At 43.0% G+C, this 23,578-nt stretch overlaps 1 protein-coding gene across 1 annotated transcript; it reads left to right on the top strand.

Moving 5' to 3' along the window:
• Nucleotides 1–16,517: 16,517 nt before the first annotated feature.
• hhex (hematopoietically expressed homeobox) lies at nucleotides 16,518–23,189 on the top strand (the record flags this gene model as incomplete). The annotated part of the gene is made up of 4 exons (XM_079260644.1): nucleotides 16,518–17,009; nucleotides 20,024–20,202; nucleotides 22,787–22,837; nucleotides 22,950–23,189. The coding sequence occupies exons 1-4, from the start codon at nucleotides 16,637–16,639 to the stop codon at nucleotides 23,187–23,189; spliced, it is 843 nt and encodes a 280-aa protein (XP_079116770.1). The 5' UTR covers nucleotides 16,518–16,636.
• Nucleotides 23,190–23,578: the final 389 nt, after the last annotated feature.

Genomic DNA, 23,578 nt, shown 5'->3' with positions numbered 1-23,578 from the left:
CACAGACGGGACGCCGCAGACGGGACGAGACGCCGCAGACGGGACGAGACGCCGCAGACGAGACGAGACGCAGCAGACGAGACGCAGTAGACAAGACGAGACGCCGCAGACGGGACGCCGCAGACGAGACGCAGCAGACGGGACGAGACGCAGCAGACGGGACGAGACGCAGCAGACGGGACGAGACGCAGCAGACGAGACGAGACGCAGCAGACGAGACGAGACGCAGCAGACGAGACGAGACGCCGCAGACGGGACGCCGCAGACGGGACGCCGCAGACGGGACGCCGCAGACGAGACGCAGCAGACGGGACGAGACGCAGCAGACGAGACGAGACGCAGCAGACGGGACGAGACGCAGCAGACGAGACGAGACGCAGCAGACGGGACGAGACGCCGCAGACGAGACGAGACGCAGCAGACGAGACGAGATGCAGCAGACGGGACGAGACGCCGTAGACGAGACGCCGCAGACGGGACGCCGCAGACGAGACGCAGCAGACGAGACGCAGTAGACAAGACGAGACGCCGCAGACGGGACGCCGCAGACGAGACGCCGCAGACGAGACGCAGTAGACAAGACGAGACGCCGCAGACGGGACGTTTCAGGCTCCAGCTGGAGACTGAGGCACAAACAGATCAATACTCTGATCACAATAAAATGATCTTTATTCCTTCATGTCTGGTTTGTAAAACATGAAAATGTTTTATTTATACGTCATGATGAAACAAAACAATGAAAAAGGATTTAATTTAACTGACAAACAGTCAAGTATCATTTCAATCAAGCTTTATTTATACAGCTCTCATTAACGACAAAGTTCTCAGGTCATGTCAGACTCAGTTCAGTCCAGTTCTGTCCAGTTCAGTCCAGTTCAGTCCAGTTCCTTTTACTCCAATTAGAACAAAACCATCATGTGATCTACTTCAGGCCAATTTGGACCAAAAAGGAAAACCTCCATCAGGACCAGAACCAGGAAGGGTCTGAATGCTCCCAGTCAGCCGTTCCCAGTCACCCGGTCCAGTCAGCTGGTCCAGTCAGCTGGTCCCAGTCTGAATGCTCCCAGTCAGCTCCATGTCACGTCATCAGACCAACGGATGAACGATCCATCAGTCCATCCTTCCTCTCTGGACCCTCAGCTCCAGGATCCAGATCAGAACTTCTCTTTGGGTCTGTGTGGTTCTGGTTCCGGCTGCAGAGCCGACTGATGAAACATCTGTCCTTCCTTCTAGATGCGTCTGTGTTGCAGGGCCGTCTCATGCTTTGTGGGGGCCCGAGGCACGATGTAGTTTAGGGGCCCCTAGTTTGTCAAAGTGATAAAGACATTCCAACCATTTAGATGGTCTACTAAGATGTCACCGTCTCTTACAGTTCCTGAAAAACTGTAAAGATAAAAGATATAAGTAAAAGTAAAGATAAAAGTAAAATCTTTAATTTAATTTAAAATTTAATCTTAACTTCCAGGTAAAAGTAAAAATCTTTAAGCCATTCAGAAGTTAAACTGTTTAAAAAAACTACGGGTTAAAATATTTAATATAATGCTGTTTAACTAAGACATAAGGCAGCTAGAATATAAATAAATGCATTCATGAATTCGATACTAACATGTTTTATTGTTTATTGATGCATTTAGATTTATTTATCTATTTTTATCTGGTTAAATAAATTATTATTCAACCTTATGAAATGTAATTCCACACGATGCTTTCAATATTTCACCTGTTATTTCAGCCGTATGCTGAAGAAAATACGGGAATAATCGCTGCTTTTCTCTTGACTGCGGTTCACTCTTCCTTTTATTATTTTATAAATATAGAGATACAGTTGTACTTAGTCTGAAAATAAAGTATCAAAACTGTACAAATGACCTGATGTAGCCATTAAATAAAAGAGCAGCCACTGCTTTCTGTTGCAGTTCCTTTTATTTAGGTCAATGTTTATTTTGAAGCCGATAAGGGGAGTCATAAACACACAAGATAGCTACAGATAAAAAGACATTTTAATTCTCCAGAAGGAGAAGCTGAAGATGCAGCTTTGGGGCCTCCTGGTGGCTAAAAGGGAGGAAAACTCCCAGTTCTCCCAGCAGCAGACCTTCTCCTGTACAGACATGGAGCCATCTGCTGCAACACCTCCACCTTTCCTCCCCCACCCTCTCTAATATCTCCATCTACCTGTACAGACTTACAGCAGATCAGGATGTTTCCTTCTGTGTCCCTGGAATACTGGGAATGTTGGTTTGAACACCAATATAAAAACCAACAAAACCAATCTTTAGATCCAGTTTCTGTATTTCTGCTGCATATAGTTTTATTAAACACGCCAGTGTTTCTCATTCTGCAGTTTATCCAAAGCAGCTTACATGTGACCAGAGGTGTACGATCCAGAAGCCATAAAGCAGAAATCTGCCGTGATTTGGGGTCTACCTGTCGTTTAGAACAGGTGTTTTTCCACCACTATGCCGTGGGACACTAGTGTGCCGTGACAGATTATCAGGTGCGTGCTGAGAAATTACCTAATTTCCCCTTTTTGGTCTAAAAAGCAGCTCTGTGTTCATCCAAACAGGCGGTGAAAGATAAAAAAATTCCTTCTTCTTGTGTTTATCTGATTTCAGTTTAAGAGGCTTTGATTTGATGGACTTTATATAAATAATATGGACTTTAAAAAAACAAACATTTAGCTTTTTCAGTGATTTTTCAGTGGGATAAAAGTGTGCCTTGGCTCTAAAAATGATGAAAAACTGGTTTAGACCAGGTGTTTTCAGTAACAGGCTGGTTTACCTGCAGAGGAGCTGAGTACGTTCAGCAGGTTCAGCGGACTTTATGGCACCTCTGCATGTGATAAGGAATCAATGAACCTTATAGAGGTGTATCTTGTGGGTGGGAGGAAGGAAAACCCACAGGTGCATGCTGTTCTAACCTCCCCCCAGAGCTGGGGTTCAAACCTGCAACCTTTTTGTTGTGACACAGCAGTGTGAACCACTACGCCACCGTGTTTCATTAAATACTAAAAAGTCTAATAAAACCTGAGAAGATGCATGTTTTCCCAAACTGGAACTTTTCTCCACAGTTCACGTTATTCTCAGCCATCATATGAAGAATGGTTGTCATGGTGATGACTCGCTTCTACTGATGACTCTCGCCTCTACTGATGACTCTTGCTTCTACTGATGACTCTCGCTTCCACTGATGACTCTCGCTTCTACTGATGACTCTCGCCTCTACTGATGACTCTCGCTTCTACTGATGACTCTCGCCTCTATTGACTCTCGCTTCTACTGATGAATCTCGCCTCTACTGATGACTCTCGCTTCTACTGATGACTCTCGCCTCTACTGATGACTCGCTTCTACTGATGACTCTCGCTTCTACTGATGACTCGCTTCTACTGATGACTCTCGCCTCTACTGATGACTCGCTTCTACTGATGACTCTCGCCTCTACTGATGACTCTCGCTTCTACTGATGACTCTCGCCTCTACTGATGACTCTCGTTTCTACTGATGACTCTCGCTTCTACTGATGACTCTCGCCTCTACTGACTCTCGCTTCTACTGATGACTCTCGCTTCTACTGATGACTCTAGCCTCTACTGATGACTCGCTTCTACTGATGACTCTCGCCTCTACTGATGACTCTCGCTTCTACTGATGATTCTCGCTTCTACTGATGATTCTCGCTTCTACTGATGACTCTCGCTTCTACTGATGATTCTCGCTTCTACTGATGACTCTCGCCTCTACTGATGACTCGCTTCTACTGATGACTCGCGTCTACTGATGACTCTCGCCTCTACTGATGACTCTCGCTTCTACTGATGACTCTCGCTTCTACTAATGACTCTCGCCTCTACTGATGATTCTCGCTTCTACTGATGACTCTCGCCTCTACTGATGACTCGCTTCTACTGATGACTCGCGTCTACTGATGACTCTCGCCTCTACTGATGACTCTCGCTTCTACTGATGATTCTCGCTTCTACTGATGACTCTCGCCTCTACTGATGACTCGCTTCTACTGATGACTCGCGTCTACTGATGACTCTCGCCTCTACTGATGACTCTCGCTTCTACTGATGACTCGCTTCTACTGATGACTCTCGCTTCTACTGATGACTTGCTTCTACTGATGACTCTCGCCTCTACTGACTCTCGCTTCTACTGATGACTTGCTTCTACTGATGACTCGGTTCTACTGATGACTCTCGTTTCTACTGATGACTCTCGCTTCTACTGATGACTTGCTTCTACTGATGACTCGGTTCTACTGATGACTCTCGTTTCTACTGATGACTCTCGCTTCTACTGATGACTCTCGCCTCTACTGATGACTCTCGTTTCTACTGATGACTCTTGCCTCTACTGATGACTCTCGCTTCTACTGATGACTCTCGCCTCTACTGACTCTCGCTTCTACTGATGACTCTCGCTTCTACTGATGACTCTCGGTTCTACTGATGACTCGGTTCTACTGATGACTCTCGCCTCTGCTGATGACTCTCGGTTCTACTGATGACTCGCTTCTACTGATGAGTCTCGCCTCTACTGACTCTCGCTTCTACTGATGACTCATTTCTACTGATGACTCTCGCCTCTACTGACTCTCGCTTCTACTGATGAGTCTCGCTTCTACTGATGACTCTTGCCTCTACTGATGACTCTCGCTTCTACTGATGACTCTCGCTTCTACTGATGACTCTTGCCTCTACTGATGACTCTTGCTTCTACTGATGACTCGGTTCTACTGATGACTCTCGTTTGTACTGATGACTCTCGCCTCTACTGATGACTCTTGCTTCTACTGATGACTCGTTTCTACTGATGACTCTCGCCTCTACTGACTCTCGCTTCTACTGATGACTCTCGCTTCTACTGATGAATCTCACCTCTACTGATGACTCTCGCTTCTACTGATGACTCTCGCTTCTACTGATGACTCTTGCCTCTACTGATGACTCGGTTCTACTGATGACTCTCGCTTCTACTGATGACTCTCGCTTCTACTGATGACTCTCGCTTCTACTGGTGACTCTCGCTTCTACTGATGACTCTCGGTTCTACTGATGACTCGGTTCTACTGATGACTCTCGTTTCTACTGATGACTCTCGCTTCTACTGATGACTCTCGCCTCTACTGATGACTCATTTCTACTGATGACTCTCGCCTCTACTGACTCGCTTCTACTGATGAGTCTCTCTTCTACTGATGACTCGGTTCTACTGATGACTCTCGTTTGTACTGATGACTCTCGCCTCTACTGATGACTCTTGCTTCTACTGATGACTCGTTTCTACTGATGACTCTCACCTCTACTGATGACTCTCGCCTCTATTGACTCTCGCTTCTACTGATGAATCTCGCCTCTACTGATGACTCTCGCTTCTACTGATGACTCTCGCCTCTACTGATGACTCGCTTCTACTGATGACTCTCGCTTCTACTGATGACTCTCGCCTCTACTGATGACTCATTTCTACTGATGACTCTCGCCTCTACTGACTCGCTTCTACTGATGAGTCTCTCTTCTACTGATGACTCGGTTCTACTGATGACTCTCGTTTCTACTGATGACTCTCGCTTCTACTGATGACTCTCGCCTCTACTGACTCTCGCTTCTACTGATGACTCTCGCTTCTACTGATGACTCTCGGTTCTACTGATGACTCGGTTCTACTGATGACTCTCGCCTCTGCTGATGACTCTCGGTTCCACTGATGACTCGCTTCTACTGATGAGTCTCGCCTCTACTGACTCTCGCTTCTACTGATGACTCTCTTCTACTGATGACTCTCGTTTCTACTGATGACTCTCGCTTTTACTGATGACTCATTTCTACTGATGACTCTCGCCTCTACTGACTCTCGCTTCTACTGATGAGTCTCGCTTCTACTGATGACTCGGTTCTACTGATGACTCTCGTTTGTACTGATGACCCTCGCCTCTACTGATGACTCTTGCTTCTACTGATGACTCGTTTCTACTGATGACTCTCGCCTCTACTGACTCTCGCTTCTACTGATGACTCTCGCTTCTACTGATGAATCTCACCTCTACTGATGACTCTCGCTTCTACTGATGACTCTCGCTTCTACTGATGACTCTTGCCTCTACTGATGACTCGGTTCTACTGATGACTCTCGCTTCTACTGATGACTCTCGGTTCTACTGATGACTCTCGCTTCTACTGGTGACTCTCGCTTCTACTGATGACTCTCGGTTCTACTGATGACTCGGTTCTACTGATGACTCTCGTTTCTACTGATGACTCTCGCTTCTACTGATGACTCTCGCCTCTACTGATGACTCATTTCTACTGATGACTCTCGCCTCTACTGACTCGCTTCTACTGATGAGTCTCTCTTCTACTGATGACTCGGTTCTACTGATGACTCTCGTTTGTACTGATGACTCTCGCTTCTACTGATGACTCGTTTCTACTGATGACTCTCACCTCTACTGATGACTCTCGCCTCTATTGACTCTCGCTTCTACTGATGAATCTCGCCTCTACTGATGACTCTCGCTTCTACTGATGACTCTCGCCTCTACTGATGACTCGCTTCTACTGATGACTCTCGCTTCTACTGATGACTCGCTTCTACTGATGACTCTCGCCTCTACTGATGACTCGCTTCTACTGATGACTCTCCCTTCTACTGATGACTCTCGCCTCTACTGATGACTCGCTTCTACTGATGACTCTCCCTTCTACTGATGACTCTCGCCTCTACTGATGACTCGCTTCTACTGATGACTCTCGCTTCTACTGATGACTCTCGCCTCTACTGATGACTCGCTTCTACTGATGACTCTCGCTTCTACTGATGACTCTCGCTTCTACTGATGACTCGCTTCTACTGATGACTCTCGCTTCTACTGATGACTCTCGCTTCTACTGATGACTCTCGCTTCTACTGATGACTCGCTTCTACTGATGACTCTCGCTTCTACTGATGACTCTCGCCTCTACTGATGACTCGCTTCTACTGATGACTCTCGCTTCTACTGATGACTCTCGCTTCTACTGATGACTCTCGCCTCTACTGACTCTCGCTTCTACTGATGACTCTCACCTATTCTGGTCCTTTTAGGGATCAACCAGGCTGCTGGAATCAGGAGGGATATTTATCCGTATCCAAGTTCTCACCGTGACTCCGGTACTTCTTCCTTCAGGACTTGTCCTCCACCTGCAGCTGATGCACCTGGACTCCTATACGAAAAGGCATGAACACATCACACACTGGTTTTAAAACCTACCTGCTTTGAACCAAATTTATCTCTCTGACCACTGAGATGCACACACGGAGCCCTTACAGCTGTTCACAGGCCAGTTTGTTCCAGTTTGGGGAACGCTTTACCCACTGAACTCAGACACACTGGTCTGCTGCTACTTTCAAATCCCTCCCAGAAGCTTCCTCTTTTAGTGACCCGTCGGTATGTGAGATAACTGAACATCCATCTGGTCCAGCTCTCCTTCCCCTTCTGGAAAAAAAAAACACATTAACTTCAAGCAAAGTTCCCAGAAACAGCCCAGCTGCCGTGGATGCTGTGTAGGCTATGTGGGTCCCCTGCTTAACTCGGAGCAGGTCACAGGTCAACTATGGAGGATCTTCCTGCACTGACTCGGTTCCCTCGTTCTGCTTTCAGCTGTTTTACACATAAACAGACCATTTATAATATATTATGTTATATTACATTACGTCACGTCACGTCACGTCACATGACAATATATTATATTATATTATATTATATTATATTATATTATATTATATTATATTATATTATATTATATTATATTATATTATATTATATTATATTATATTATATTATATTATATTATATTACAATATATTATATTATATTATATTATATTATATTATATTATATTATATTATATTATATTATAACATATTATAACATATTAAAATATATTATATTACATTACATTATATTATATTATATTATATTATAACATATTATAACATATTAAAATATATTATATTACATTACATTATATTATATTATATTATATTATATTATATTATATTATATTATATTATATTATATTATATTATATTATATTATATTGTGTTATGTTTTGTTATATTACATTATATTACATTGTATTATATTATATCATATTTGTAGTTAATAACAAGATAAGTAAGCACTTGCTTTATGCAATAAGTATTATGTAATTCTGTTTTTCTTACATGAAATAATAACAGTTTGCTCTCTATTCTATTCTATTCTATTCTATTCTATTCTATTCTATTCTATTCTTCAGACACTTTTATCCGAAGCGACTAATATATGAGAAGGGCTGAATCAGCTATTGCTATGAACTCGACTTTGGACGGTGGGAGGAAACTGGAGAACCGGAGAACCCGGAGAAGCTGGAGAGAGCCCACACAAACACAGGGAGCAGAGCCGTGTCTTGCTATAGGCGAACGAGGCAGATGCCTAGGGGGCCCCAAGCAATCAGGAGGCCCCGAAGCTGCATCTTCAGCTTCTCCTTCTGGAGAATTAAAATGTCTTTTTATCTGTAGCTATCTTGTGTGTTTATGACTCCCCTTATCGGCTTCAAAATAAACATTGACCTAAATAAAAGGAACTGCAACAGAAAGCAGTGGCTGCTCTTTTATTTAATGGCAACATCAGGTTGTTGCATTAAATGTGGAGAAGCTGCTTATTCTCCAACCTGTCCGCGTCCCGCTGTTCAGGAGTGGTGATGTGCAGTGGGGAGTTTTAGAGTTTTATGTGGGTCTCTTCTTCTTTCTTTCTGATTTTGTTCACATTCCATTGTTAACTTTTGATTCGTACAGTTTTGATACTTTATTTTCAGACTTTGTACAACTGTATCTCTATATTTATAAAATATTAAAAGGAAGAGTGAACCGCAGTCAAGAGAAAAGCAGCGATTATTCCCGTATTTTCTTCAGCATACGGCTGAAATAACAGGTGAAATATTGAAAGCATCGTGTGGAATTACATTTCATAAGGTTGAATAATAATTTATTTAACCAGATAAAAATAGATTAATAAATCTAAATGCATCAATAAACAATAAAGCATGTTAGTATCGAATTCATGAATGCATTTATTTATATTCTAGCTGCCTTATGTCTTAGTTAAACAGCATTATATGAAATATTTTAACCCGTAGTTTTTTTAAACAGTTTAACTTCTGAATGGCTTAAAGATTTTTACTTTTACTAGCAGCCTATTTTCAGGAACTGTTCTTATACTAACTATACTAGCTGTTCTGATGGTGACATCTTAGTAGACCATCTAAATGGTAGGAATGTCTTCATCACAGTTTGACAAACTACATCGTGCCACGGGCCCCCAGAAAGCATGAGACGGCCCTGGCAGGGAGACAATGCAAACAGACAGACCCCCCCCCCAGCTGAGGCTTGAACCAAACCTGACCTGCCTCCTGCTTTGAGGCTCTCCTGAAGCATCACTGCTGTCGGCCACTTTAACATGAGCAGACTGCTTATCTGTTTGGTTTTTCTCCTCTGATCCGGCTGCAGAAAAGGCCACAGTCTTCCACCCACAGGGGAGGTCAAAGTTCATGGACTGGTCTGTGGTTAGAGGCTGGACAGGGCTGTTGTGAGCCCCCATGAGGTGGGTATATGCTTAAACTCTTACTCTTTTTTGCCTTTTAAAAAAATTAAAAGAAAACAGGAAAAAAAAAAGGTAGCCCTGTTTCAGAAAGGTTACGACGTTTAGTTTCCCCCTACATCTCTCTTCTTTTACTCTCAGAAGAGTTGGGAAATGACTAAACCAGGACTGGCACACAGACCAGTGAGAGACAAGCTAATAATAGACATATATAAAGTTGTGCTCATATTTATTCATCCCCTTTCATTAAAGAAGGAAAAGACTCTCGAAGAAGGCTCAGAAAAGGCTCCATGTACCCCGGACTGCACCACAGAGGCCGGATCATGATGAGGAGGAGAAGCTGATGTTCAGGCAGATCTAATGTCGTCGTCTTCTTAAAACTGTAAACATAGAAGAGGCAGGATGAGACTTTCTGTCAAAGAGACAAAACCACGTCTGAATACTCGGTTTCTAATTTGTGAAAATCCTCCACGAGCCTCTTTTCCCACTTCCACGACACGTCTCCTTTCCAACACCCAAACCCAGCAGTTACACACATCATTTTTGTTTTATCTAAAGTCTTTATTTTGTTCTTTAACAGAATGGAACAGAAAGTAAAAATAATTCCCATCTGATGTGTTTTATTGTCGCGTGACGTCCGGGTCGTTGTAATGCCAAATGTCTCCACCAGGGGGCAGAAGACCCCCATCTCTCTCTCTCTCTCTCTCTCTCTCTCACACACACACACACACACACACTGCAGGGTCTGGAGTTTTTACCATTAACCAGCTGGATGTGTGTGACATGTCGGGTCACTGGGACCAGCATCAGGAGGGTCTTTACAGCTCAAACTGGTCCAGTTATAAAACCGTCCAGTAAGCGGGCTGGGAGCATGGCGCCAGCTGTCAGGAGATGGAGGGGGGGGGGGGGGGGGGGGGGGGTGGGGGTGTTAGAGGTGTGTTAGAGGTGGGGGGCGCAGTCTGACGCCACGAGGAGCTGCAGATCAATGCGCTGCAAATATTGGCTGTCAGGTGGTTTCTTTCATGTCTTCAAGGCCGCTCCACCTGTTTGCTCCTTTAATCTAAATGAGACCGTTGGGGAGTCGGCATGCTGCGGCACGCGCGTATCGAGCCACTGGGTTCTGGCAGGTCCACCTGGTACGGCGTGGACTCACCTGGGTTCTGGCAGGTCCACCTGGTACACGCGTGGACTCACCTGCTCGCACGCGGACAGCAGGTGCAGGTCTGGGGGAGAAATGAACTTATCAGTTATTCTGTAACGCTTTGCGGAAACCAGTTTGACCAGTTAAAGATCCAGTTAGATGCATTAAAGAGATTTGCATATATGGTCTCTGTCGTTTCATCTGTCCCGCGCTGGAAACATTCAAATCATCATCATCATCATCATCATCATCAGTCCAGCACGTCTCACCCGAACCAGAACCTGGTTCCAGTCTGGTTCAGTCCTCCAGACGAAGCTCAGATATAAGGACAATGAGGGGTGGGTTGTTGGTTCAGTCAACAGAGCACGCGCACACCCAAACTCCGCTTCGCGCGCACAGAGATGATCCATGTTCAGATGTTTATCGTGGTGATCAATAAGCCGTTAGCGACTCCACAGATCAATACATCTTAGTTTCCGTTCCTTCCTTAAAACTACGTGATGAATGATGTTTTACAGCCAGCTGGACCCCCCCCCCCCCCCCCCCCACACACACACACACACACACCCCTACAGACAGAGGCTTCTTCAGGTCTGCTGGGACCACACAGTCTATGGCTGGGACGCAGGAAGCAGATGCATGTTAAATATTTATTATTATTATTATTATTATTATTATTAATAATAATAATAATAATAATAATAATAATAATAATAATAATAATGATAATAATAATAATAATAAAAGAAGCACCTTTTGTAGAATAAAAATCAAAATGAGCTCAAACACCACCCCCTCTTCCTCTGTTTCTTCTTCTTCCTACTACTACTACTAATAATAATAATAATGACAATGATAAAGATAAATAATGACAATATTATTATTGTTATTATTATTATTATTATTATTATTATTATTATTATTAATAATAACAATAATAATAATAATAATAATAATAATGACAATGATAAAGATAAAGATAAATAATGACAATATTATTATTATTATTATTATTATTATCAATAATAATAATAATAATAATAATAATAATAATAATAATAATAATAATAATAATAATAATAATAATAACAATAATGACAATGACTACTTCTTTTTGCTTCCAGGGCATAAAAATGAACTGCACCTGTAATATGATCATATTTGTAAATTTAAATTATTTAGGCTCTTTCTAGCACCTCTGCATTCTGAGACAGTATACCATGCTGTGTTGCTGCAACGGACTTGATTTCGGGGTGAGTCGGCTGCAGCTTGTGTGTAAATATGAAGAATTTTATCTTCTCTTCAGTGCAGAGGTGGAGATTCCTGGTCCAGACAGTAAAAGTCCTGCAGCTGCTCCGACCAGTCACCAAACCAGCTGAATTTAATGAGCAGAGTTTATTTTCCAGGTAAACAAGCCTGTTGGTGAAACACCTGTTCTACAGGTAGATCCAGAAACATGGCAGGACTTCTACTTTCTGGACCAGGAATTACCACCTCTGCTTCAGTGTCTGTCTGCACGTTAGGATCAATCCAAGTTGCTTTTATTTGCGTTTAGATGTTTGAATGGAGCCGCTGCACCTCCCTGAGCTCCTCCATCCTGCACTCGCCCGGGTTGCCAGGTCGGCTGACCAGCTTCTCCTGATGGAAGCTCAGAGGGACATTTGCGATGCTTCCTCTGTTTCTGCTGAAGACTCTTCTGCTGCTTTATATCCAAACTGACATTTTACTCTGATTTTATTTGGATTATTTTACTTTTATGTCTGGTCATTTACATTTTGATGTTATTAATTCTATATTTTACTCCAAATTGTGGCGCTTTGGTTCACTTCTTGATTTTTTAATTGGGTTATAAATAAATCTGCACTGCATAAAATTACATCGAAAGAACTTTACTGACAAATAAGAAAGATGCAAGAGAATATAAAATGTAGGCCTAAATCTGAAATCAGCGCAAGGATTGAAAGTTCATTAGGAGACACTTAGTTTATGTTATGTATGGTCTGAAGCACGCAGGTCCTGCTGATGCAGGAGACAGAAGCAAGCTGCAGGATGACTAAATGTTTATTTATATTCATCATGTGTCACGTCACATTATGTTGCATCATGCAAAGTCTTGTTTTATTATGTGAAGCAGCTTGTGCTCCTCATGTATGAAAAGTGCTTTATATAAAATTTGACTGATTGATGCCATGAGCAGGAACGTTTCCATGTTCTACTTGCAGTTTGGAGAAAGCAGACTTTAGATAGTCCATCATGTTACTAATCATGTTTTTACATTTTACACATGTAGACCATGAAATAACCACACACACACACACACACACACACACACACACACACACACACACACACACACACACACACACACACACACACACACACACACACAAACAAAGCAACGTGTTCGTTTATAACAAGCAAGAAAAGTTCTGAAAATATTTGCGTTGTCGTGAAGAGACGCTGTGCAGGAAAACGAGTGCACCCATCGGGAGGCCGGGTTTTATTCCTAAAAGGATTTCACCATCATCTGAAAAAAATACCAGTTCAAACTGGGAACATAAAGGAAAAAATACCAGTCCAAACTGGGAACATAAAGGAAAAAAAATACCAGTCCAAACTGGGAACATAAAGGAAAAAATACCAGTTCAAACTGGGAACATAAAGGAAAAAATACCAGTCCAAACTGGGAACATAAAGGAAAAAAAATACCAGTCCAAACTGGGAACATAAAGGAAAAAATACCAGTTCAAACTGGGAACATAAAGGAAAAAATACCAGTCCAAACTGGGAACATAAAGGAAAAAAAATACCAGTCCAAACTGGGAACATAAAGGAAAAAATACCAGTTCAAACTGGGAACATAAAGGAAAAAATACCAGTCCAAACTGGGAACATAAAGGAAAAAATACCAGTCCAAATTGGGAACATAAAGGAAAAAATACCAGTCCAAACTGGGAACATAAAGGAAAAAAATACCAGTCCAAACTGAGAACATAAAGGAAAAAATACCAGTCCAAACTGAGAACATAAAGGAAAAAATACCAGTTCAAACTGGGAACATAAAGGAAAAAATACCAGTCCAAACTGGGAACATAAAGGAAAAAATACCAGTCCAAATTGGGAACATAAAGGAAAAAATACCAGTCCAAACTGGGAACATAAAGGAAAAAAATACCAGTCCAAACTGGGAACATAAAGGAAAAAATACCAGTCCAAACTGGGAACATAAAGGAAAAAATAACCAGTCCAAACTGAGAACATAAAGGAAAAAATACCAGTCCAAACTGGGAACATAAAGGAAAAAAAAATACCAGTCCAAACTGAGAACAGTGGAATTTGCTGAAGAACAGTTTCTCAGTCCGAGAGACGAAAACAAACAAAAACACATTTATATTAAAACTTAAAACTTAAATAAATATAAAAGAAAATAAATAAATAGATCTAAAAACTGAAAATCTAAATGAATAAAACTCTCCTGTAAACGGTCCAGATGACGCCTCAGCGGTACCACCAGGTCCAGACCAACCAGGTCCAGACCAACCAGGTCCAGACCACCAGGTCCACACCACCAGGTCCAGACCATCAGGTCCAGACCACCAGGTCCAGACCATCAGGTCCAGACCAACCAGGTCCAGACCACCAGGTCCAGACCACCAGGTCCAGACCAACCAGGTCCAGACCAACCAGGTCCAGACCACCAGGTCCAGACCACCAGGTCCAGACCAACCAGGTCCAGACCACCAGGTCCAGACCATCAGGTCCAGACCAACCAGGTCCAGACCAACCAGGTCCACACCACCAGGTCCAGACCATCAGGTCCAGACCAACCAGGTCCAGACCACCAGGTCCAGACCAACCAGGTCCAGACCACCAGGTCCACACCACCAGGTCCAGACCATCAGGTCCAGACCAACCAGGTCCAGACCAACCAGGTCCACACCACCAGGTCCAGACCACCAGGTCCAGACCACCCAGGTCCAGACCACCAGGTCCAGACCAACCAGGTCCAGACCACCAGGTCCACACCACCAGGTCCAGACCATCAGGTCCAGACCAACCAGGTCCAGACCACCAGGTCCAGACCAACCAGGTCCAGACCACCAGGTCCACACCACCAGGTCCAGACCAACCAGGTCCAGACCACCAGGTCCACACCACCAGGTCCAGACCATCAGGTCCAGACCAACCAGGTCCAGACCAACCAGGTCCACACCACCAGGTCCACACCACCAGGTCCAGACCATCAGGTCCAGACCAACCAGGTCCAGACCACCAGGTCCACACCACCAGGTCCAGACCACCCAGGTCCAGACCACCAGGTCCAGACCAACCAGGTCCAGACCACCAGGTCCACACCACCAGGTCCAGACCATCAGGTCCAGACCAACCAGGTCCAGACCACCAGGTCCAGACCAACCAGGTCCAGACCACCAGGTCCACACCACCAGGTCCAGACCATCAGGTCCACACCACCAGGTCCAGACCATCAGGTCCAGACCACCAGGTCCACACCACCAGGTCCACACCACCAGGTCCAGACCACCCAGGTCCAGACCACCAGGTCCAGACCACCAGGTCCACACCACCAGGTCCAGACCACCCAGGTCCAGACCACCAGGTCCAGACCAACCAGGTCCAGACCACCAGGTCCACACCACCAGGTCCAGACCATCAGGTCCAGACCAACCAGGTCCAGACCACCAGGTCCAGACCAACCAGGTCCAGACCAACCAGGTCCAGACCACCAGGTCCACACCACCAGGTCCAGACCACCAGGTCCAGACCATCAGGTCCAGACCAACCAGGTCCAGACCAACCAGGTCCACACCACCAGGTCCACACCACCAGGTCCAGACCATCAGGTCCAGACCAACCAGGTCCAGACCACCAGGTCCACACCACCAGGTCCACACCACCAGGTCCAGACCACCCAGGTCCAGACCACCAGGTCCAGACCAACCAGGTCCAGACCACCAGGTCCACACCACCAGGTCCAGACCATCAGGTCCACACCACCAGGTCCAGACCATCAGGTCCAGACCAACCAGGTCCAGACCACCAGGTCGAGGCCTTGTTGTCAGTCCCAGTTCGGCAGTTTCCGTGGATTTCAACACGCCTGCACGTCAACAGGTCACTGTGACCTCATAGGGTGTTGGATCCATTTCATTTGGAGCAGGGAAACACTGAGAAACACAACAGACAGGATTTAAGTCATGGAAAGGAGGAGATCCTCTCTGGGTGATAAAAGACGGTTTTAATGTAAATGTTTGGTGTTTTTCATTTCTTCTTATTGACCTGCTGGTGACGTCACGTTCAGAATGAGACAAAAACACGAAGCAGGTCCAGAATAATTACATCACGACCACTTCCTGTCAGGAAACATCATCACATCATCGCGCTGCTTCCAGATCAGGCTGAGCTGAAAGGATCTCGGACCTGCAGTGCCAATCAGAATGAGCCACAGGCCACCTGCAGGAAGTTGGCCGGCCGTTTATCTCCTCCTCCTCCTGCGCGTGCAGCCAGATAACACCCCACAGCTGGATGCGCGTGCAGTCAGATTACAGCCCCTCCAGCTGGAGGACCTGATGGACCCTGCAGTCCTGTAGCGGTCTGCTTCTGCGCAGGACGGGGAGCCCCAGGCTGGAAGAGGTTCCCGTGAGACCCGGAGGTCCAGAGGAGGTCCAGAGGAGTCTAGAGGAGGTCCGGAGGAGGTCTTAAGGAGTCCAGAGGAGGTCGAGAGGAGTCCAGAGGAGGTCCGGAGGAGTCTAGAGGAGGTCTAAAGGAATCCAGAGGAGGTCTAGAGGAGTCCAGAGGAGGTCTAGAGGAGTCCAGAGAGACTGAAGGGACGGTTGGAGCGCGCGCAGCGGCACCATGAGCGTCCCGGTTTACGCCCCGACCCCCGTCCAGTCGGCTCACCTGACACCCTTCTACATCGAGGACATTCTGGGGAGGAATGGCAGCACCTCCACCTCCTCTCCCTCCATCTCGTCGTCCTCCTGCTCCACCCCGGTGCTCCCCATTCCGACTCTCCCGTCGCCCAACTCCTCCTTCACCAGTCTGATCTCCCAGTACCGGACTCCCATTTACGAGCCCACGCCGATCCACCCAGCTCTGTCCCACGCTGCTCTGACAGCCACGTACGGCCCCGGGGGCCCGTTCAGCGGCTCCATGTACCCGTTCCCCCCGCAGCACCCCCGCTCCGTGGGGGAGTACGCGCAGGCGCTGCTGAGGCCCGACTCTCTGGGTGAGTCTTCTCCTCCAGTCTGGGGACTGGTGTGCGGGTTTGTTTGGGGGGATTGTTGCTTTTCTGCAGCGACATAAAACGTTTCTGTCATTCCTGACTCCGTTTAGGACAAGTTTTATTTGGTTTTTCTGCTTTTTGTGGGACTTTAGTTTAAATTAAACTGGTTTCTGAAACACGAGGAGATCCAGCCGCAGCTGCCTGCTGGTTCCTCCTCCACCCCGCAGATGTGGAGCTATCACGCAGCTTTAGATGAAAAAGCAGCATCAACAGGTCTGTTTCAGTGCGAACGAAACCAGGTTTGCATGCGGATCACGCTCCGTCACGCGTGGCAGCGCGAGAGGCAAGCAGCTAAACCAAGCGGCCCAAGAGTCTCTGCTTTCTGTCTGATGTTTGCTCACAACAGCTCCAGTCATATTCAGTGTGCCTGGACGGTGGTGAAGGGGAGGTATGGGGGGGTGCAGGCCAGCCTGACTCCTTTCCTGAGTCCCATTGTTCTGAAACATCAGAGGAGCAAGTCGCCTTAAATCACTTCTTCTTTCTAAACAACATGTCAGACAAACAGCTTATGGTGTTCATATCTATCTATCTATCTATCTATCTATCTATCTATCTATCTATCTATCTATCTATCTATCTATCTATCTATCTGAAGGGACGAGATAGATAGATAGATATGTAAATATATATATATATATATATATATATATATATATATATATATATATATATATATATATATATATATACATATATATATATATATATATATATATACATATATATATATATATATATATATATATATATATATATATATATATACATGTACATATGTACATACATGTATATATATATATATATATATATATATAGATATATATATATATATATATATATATATATATATATATATGTATATATATATATATTTATATAGATAGATAGATAGATAGATAGATAGATAGATAGATATAGATTTATATCTATATATCTATAGATATAAATATAGATATAGATTTACCTCTTTACATCTATATATTTATTTAGTTCTATATCTATCTACCTATCTATCTATCTATCTATCTATCTATCTATCTATCTATCTATATATATATATATATATATATATATATATATATGTATGTATATATATATATATATATATATATATTTATCTATATGTGTCTAAATATCTATATCTATCTATATAATTATATATATATTTATATAGATAGATAGATAGATAGATAGATATAGATTTATATCTATATATCTATAGATATAAATATAGATATAGATTTACCTCTTTACATCTATATATTTATTTAGTTCTATATCTATCTACCTATCTATCTATCTATCTATCTATCTATCTATCTATCTATCTATCTATCTATCTATCTATATATATATATACATATATTTATCTACATATGTATTAATATCTGTATCTATCTAATTATATATATAATTAGATAGATAGATAGATAGATAGATAGATAGATAGATAGATAGATAGATAGATAGGTAGGCCTATATATATGTGTGTGTGTGTGCTCGTGTGAATTATGATTTATTTTCTAAGAGTTTATTTTAAAGTGATGAATATTTTTCCTTCTGCTGCTAAATGAGCTTTATAATGTTGTAAATAATTTCTACATAAACTGGTGTAATTCCTGCACATGTCTTTGTTCCAAACTGCATTTCAGTCTCTTCCAGACTGTTTTCAGGCTGGAGGCCCTGTGTGTGTGTGTGTGTGTGTGTGTGTGTGTGTGTGTGTGTGTGTGTGTGTGTGTGTGTGTTGGCCCTCAGAAGTACAACCGGCTGCTGAACAAGCCGGGCCCTTTTCCGTTCATGGCGGAAGCCGCGAGCCTGTCGATAGGAGTAAATCTGGTTTCAGAAGCTGTTAAATGCCTTCCTGCCCCCCCCCACCCCCCCCCCCCCCACCCAACCGACCAGCCGCTTCCTCGCGAGCCCGCTGCACGCTGCTGATTATTTTATCGACATCCTCAATACAGACATATTCAGGAAACACTCGGCCTCTGATAGCCCGGGATCCGTTTTTCACATATTGTTCCCCTTCCTGTGGCGGCCTGTGAGGATGTGGCGGACTTTCTTTCTGCTGGTCGGAGGGAGGAAAGTAAGGCAAACACAGCAGCACATCAGGCCCGATGGGACCTCAACGCACCAGCAGCTTTCATTAAGACAAGCTTTATAAGCCAACATTTGTCCAATTTTCTCCAGCTTTCTCCTAAAACCAGCAGTTTAAAATAAATCTTTAGTTGCTAATAAAAACATTTCCTCCTGATTTAACACACTTTTCCATGTCGGACTACTTTTTACTTCCATTCCAGAAGTTTCCTCCCGTTAAAGCCTTGTTCTGTCTCGTGTTTACATGTTTACAAGCTAAAGGAAATGGCAGTCCTGAAAGCCTTCTGTTGTTGTTGACATGTTTGTCAGATGCGCGCGTGAAGCAAGAAACGGAGAAAATGGTCGTTTTTTTCATCCCTTTGTCTGATTTCAGTGTCAGGAATAAAAGAAAGAGCAGCTTGGATGGAACGGGTTTGTGTGTCAGTGAGGACAGGAGTGTGTGTGTGTGTGTGTGTGTGTGTGTGTGTGTGTCAGTAGATACACCGTCTACAATCACACCACAAAGCAGGAAGCGCGTGAAGCGGATATTTGGCCATAGTTTTCACTCTGTCACGACCTTCCTGAAAAGACAGTCAACAAGCTGCAGGCTGTTTCTTCCATTACCCCCCCCCCCCCCTCTCTCTCTCTCTCTCACACACACACACACGCGGCGCGCGCGCAACTGAAATATCTTCAGTTCTTAATCCTACATCCGGGTTCTAATTCATTCTGCAGACAAACATTATTTTCTTCCTCATTACAGTCATTGATTATTTGTCTCCGTGATGATCAGAGATGATAGTTTATATTTTATATTCTCAGAAGTTTGCCTGAATGTGTCATGTGGGTGTCTGGTTCTGACGGAGTGGGCCGTGTGTCTGCAGGGAAGCCCCTGCTCTGGACCCCCTTCATCCAGCGGCCCCTCCATAAGAGGAAAGGGGGGCAGGTCCGGTTCTCCAACGACCAGACGGTCGAGCTGGAGAAGAAGTTTGAAACGCAGAAATATCTGTCCCCCCCGGAGAGGAAACGCCTGGCCAAGATGCTGCAGCTCAGCGAGAGACAGGTGAACGTCCGTCCGCCATGGAGGCCCCTTCGCGGGGATCAAACCCCCGGACCCCGTCTTAATAAATAAAGCCTGTTATTATATTATATTATATTATATTATATTATATTATATTATATTATATTATATTATATTATGTAATAATAATAATAATAATAATAATAATAATTACAATGTTTATCTGTCTGTTTGATCTTTAAATTTTTATTTAATATTTCCATTTATCATCTTAAAACTAAACTAAACTAAACTAATTTAAACTAAACTAAACTAAACTAAACTAAACTAATTTAAACTAAACTAAACTAAACTAAACTAAACTAGTTGTTTTATATATCGCTGTGCAGGATGATTAATCAGCCAATCAGAGGAAAGGTCAGTCGTCACGTGATGTTGTTGGAGCAGAAACATTTCAGCTCTTTTTGGTTCTTTCAGATTTATTGTTGCTCAGGAATAAAACAGTCACGCGCACCAAATTGTCACCTGCCTGCGCGCGTGTCTGAGGTGACAATTTGGTCCTGCTGTCCTCTGGCAGCCGGACATGCTTGGATGCTGGGACCAGCGCTGGGACTGGGAGCCGTGCTGGTTTATCACAGAGTCCAGCAGCGTCCGGTCAAGTCCTGCTGCACGCGCACTTTCCTTATAAGTATTGATTGGTTTTACATCAGCTTATAATAATATGCTTCACGCTTACAGAAAACTAGTCCTTATGTTTCCAGTTTATCCCAGTTTGTCCCAGTTTATCCCAGTTTGTCCCAGTTTATCCCAGTTTGTCCCAGTTTATCGCAGTTTGTCCCAGTTTATCGCAGTTTGTCCCAGTTTCCCAGCAGCTGGGAAATCCCAGACGGTTTTAAAAGCGATGAAATTCCAGAATTTTCTTTTTAATTGTCCTAAATAACGAAAAAAACATTTGATTGATTTTGTTTATATTTACTAATGTTAAACCAGCGCGCGGAACATGCACGCGCTTTGGCGCATCGGAACAAACAGCAGGACTGCGGGGATCACGTGATGATTTAAAAACCGCTGATAAATTTCTGGAATATCAGAATAATTTTATAATCCAGGAGAAATAATCCTGAGCTGCTCAGACACGGAAATCCAGGCAGACTGCAGCGAATCTGCTGCATGGATCCGACTTAATAATACTAGTACTAATAATAATTATTATAACAACAACAACAACGTCAATAATAATAATAATAATAATAATAATAATAATAATAATATACAGCTGTTTTTATTAGTAATATTAAAAGAGGTTAGCGGGTGAAGCAGCTTAATTTCTTAAATATATATTTAGTTACAGAAACTGATAATGATGATGAATCTTTGTCGATTGATGATTATAAAAATGTAAAGCATCGAATATTCTGTAAAACGATCTGCAGAGGAAATATGGAATAAATTCTTTTTTAGATTATTTTATGCGGCTCGCGCAGACTCAGCATGAAATCCAGATGTTCGCGTTTCTGACGATGAAAGATTAAAGAGAAAGTTGATGATTTTAACCAGAAGAACAAATCCTTCTCTTTCCTCCGGACATGAACCTGCAAGTTAAAACCACCACAATAAATAATAATAAATAATAAAAGTAGAAATCTGTTAATCAAACTTCTGCTGTCAGAAGGGACGGAAGCCGACGTGTTACTGTGGTCTGTTACCATGGAGACAGAAACACGCAGAAAAATAAACGATATTTTTACACATTTTGCTGCTGAAATATGTTGAAAGATTTCCAACCCAGCCAGAAAATCTGAAAATAAAGACATTGATTTGTCTGAATTATACCACAGAAATCACAACAGCGGAACAAACGGAACGAAAAGAAAAGATTCACGTTTTAAGCGGTAAAATGTAAAATGTCACGTAAAGCTGGCGACGATGCCACCTTTTTCATATAAAAATGAAAAGGTATTTCTAAACATATGTAGAAATTAATTAATTTATTTCTCCTTTTTGAAAAAAAAAACATTTTAAACCAGTTTTAAATAATAAATTTATATTTCAAATTTTAGTTTCTTTTTTCCATTTAAAATAAATGTAAACACTTTGCAAATTGATCTTTTTAGGAAATAATTATTGATTATAAAATTGTATTTAGTAATCTATATTTTATTTGTGCTACTTTTTGCTCGTGGTTCCACTGTAGAAACAAACCCTTCTCTCAGCTTCATCAAAGTCCACATGAGTCAGAAATAAAATGTTTTAGTTAAATTCCTACTAAATCATTTCCCCCAAGAAGGCTCAGCTGTTTAGTTTCGTTTAGTTTAGTTTAGTTTAGTTTTTCTACATGAATATCTAACCTAAATACAACAGGTAAAAATAAAATAAGAATACAAAAATTAAACAGAAAAACAAAACAACAACATATAAAGATAATTTATTATTATTATTATTATTATTATTATATTCTTCTCCTTATTATTATTATTCTTATTATTACTATTATTGCTGCCAGTCATGACGATACAAACAGCAATAATAAACAAAATTATTGTTGCTGTTGTGTAAAATCCATACTTTTTTAATTACAGCAAAAAATTTTTTTATTTATTTATTTATTTATCGATCTATCTTTTAGGTTAAAACCTGGTTTCAGAATCGTCGAGCCAAGTGGAGACGGCTGAAGCAGGTAAAAGGTTTTTATTTACTGGTGCTGCATTTCTTTCAGTAAACAAACAAACAAACAGCGCATGTGTTGTCAGGTGTTCAGGTCTTCTCCTTCACCATGTCGTCGCTTCTAGGAGAACCCTCAGGGAGGAAAGAGGGAGGTGGAGGACGACTGCGCTGCAGGAAGGAGTACTAAAGGAGACAAGATGATGGAGCAGGTCGGGATCCAGAACCTGGACCAGAGGAAGACGGGCTCTTCCTCCCAGACGGGCCTCAGCATGCACCCAATGCCCCACACAGACCTGGACTCTGACGTGTCAGATGATTCCGACCAGGAGCTGGATATAGAAGATGACTTCACACTAAACGCCTGAATGTGGAGGGACTGGATCAGGCTTCAGGTTTTAGTCCAGACCAGCTGAACCTGCTCTCCTCGCCTCTCAGTGAGATGAAAACTGTCTGGAAGACGGACCGCCGGCTGCTTTCTGTCCTGGTCCTGGTTTCCTTCCATCCACATTTATTCAGATAAGACTCACATGAGACGCTCCCTCCCCGCTCACCAGCGCCGTCTGCTCCTCAGATTGCTGGAGATCGTAAATAAAACACTGAGTTTGTTCTGATTTTACTGTAAATAGATGGTTTTCTTATAGACGACTTGTTTTGTACAGTAGCAATGATGTTTGTCACTGACGCGCATGAAACAATCAATGTCCGGCCTTTATTTGTCCCTTTTAACAAGTCAGAACATCCTTTAGGGGTATTT

Source organism: Telmatherina bonti (assembly GCF_933228915.1).
Source record: "Telmatherina bonti genome assembly, chromosome: 21".
In the NCBI taxonomy this organism is placed as follows: Eukaryota; Metazoa; Chordata; class Actinopteri; order Atheriniformes; family Telmatherinidae; genus Telmatherina; species Telmatherina bonti.
The sequence above is the reverse complement of the archived record's forward strand: the minus strand, read 5'-3'. Positions and strand labels throughout refer to the sequence as shown.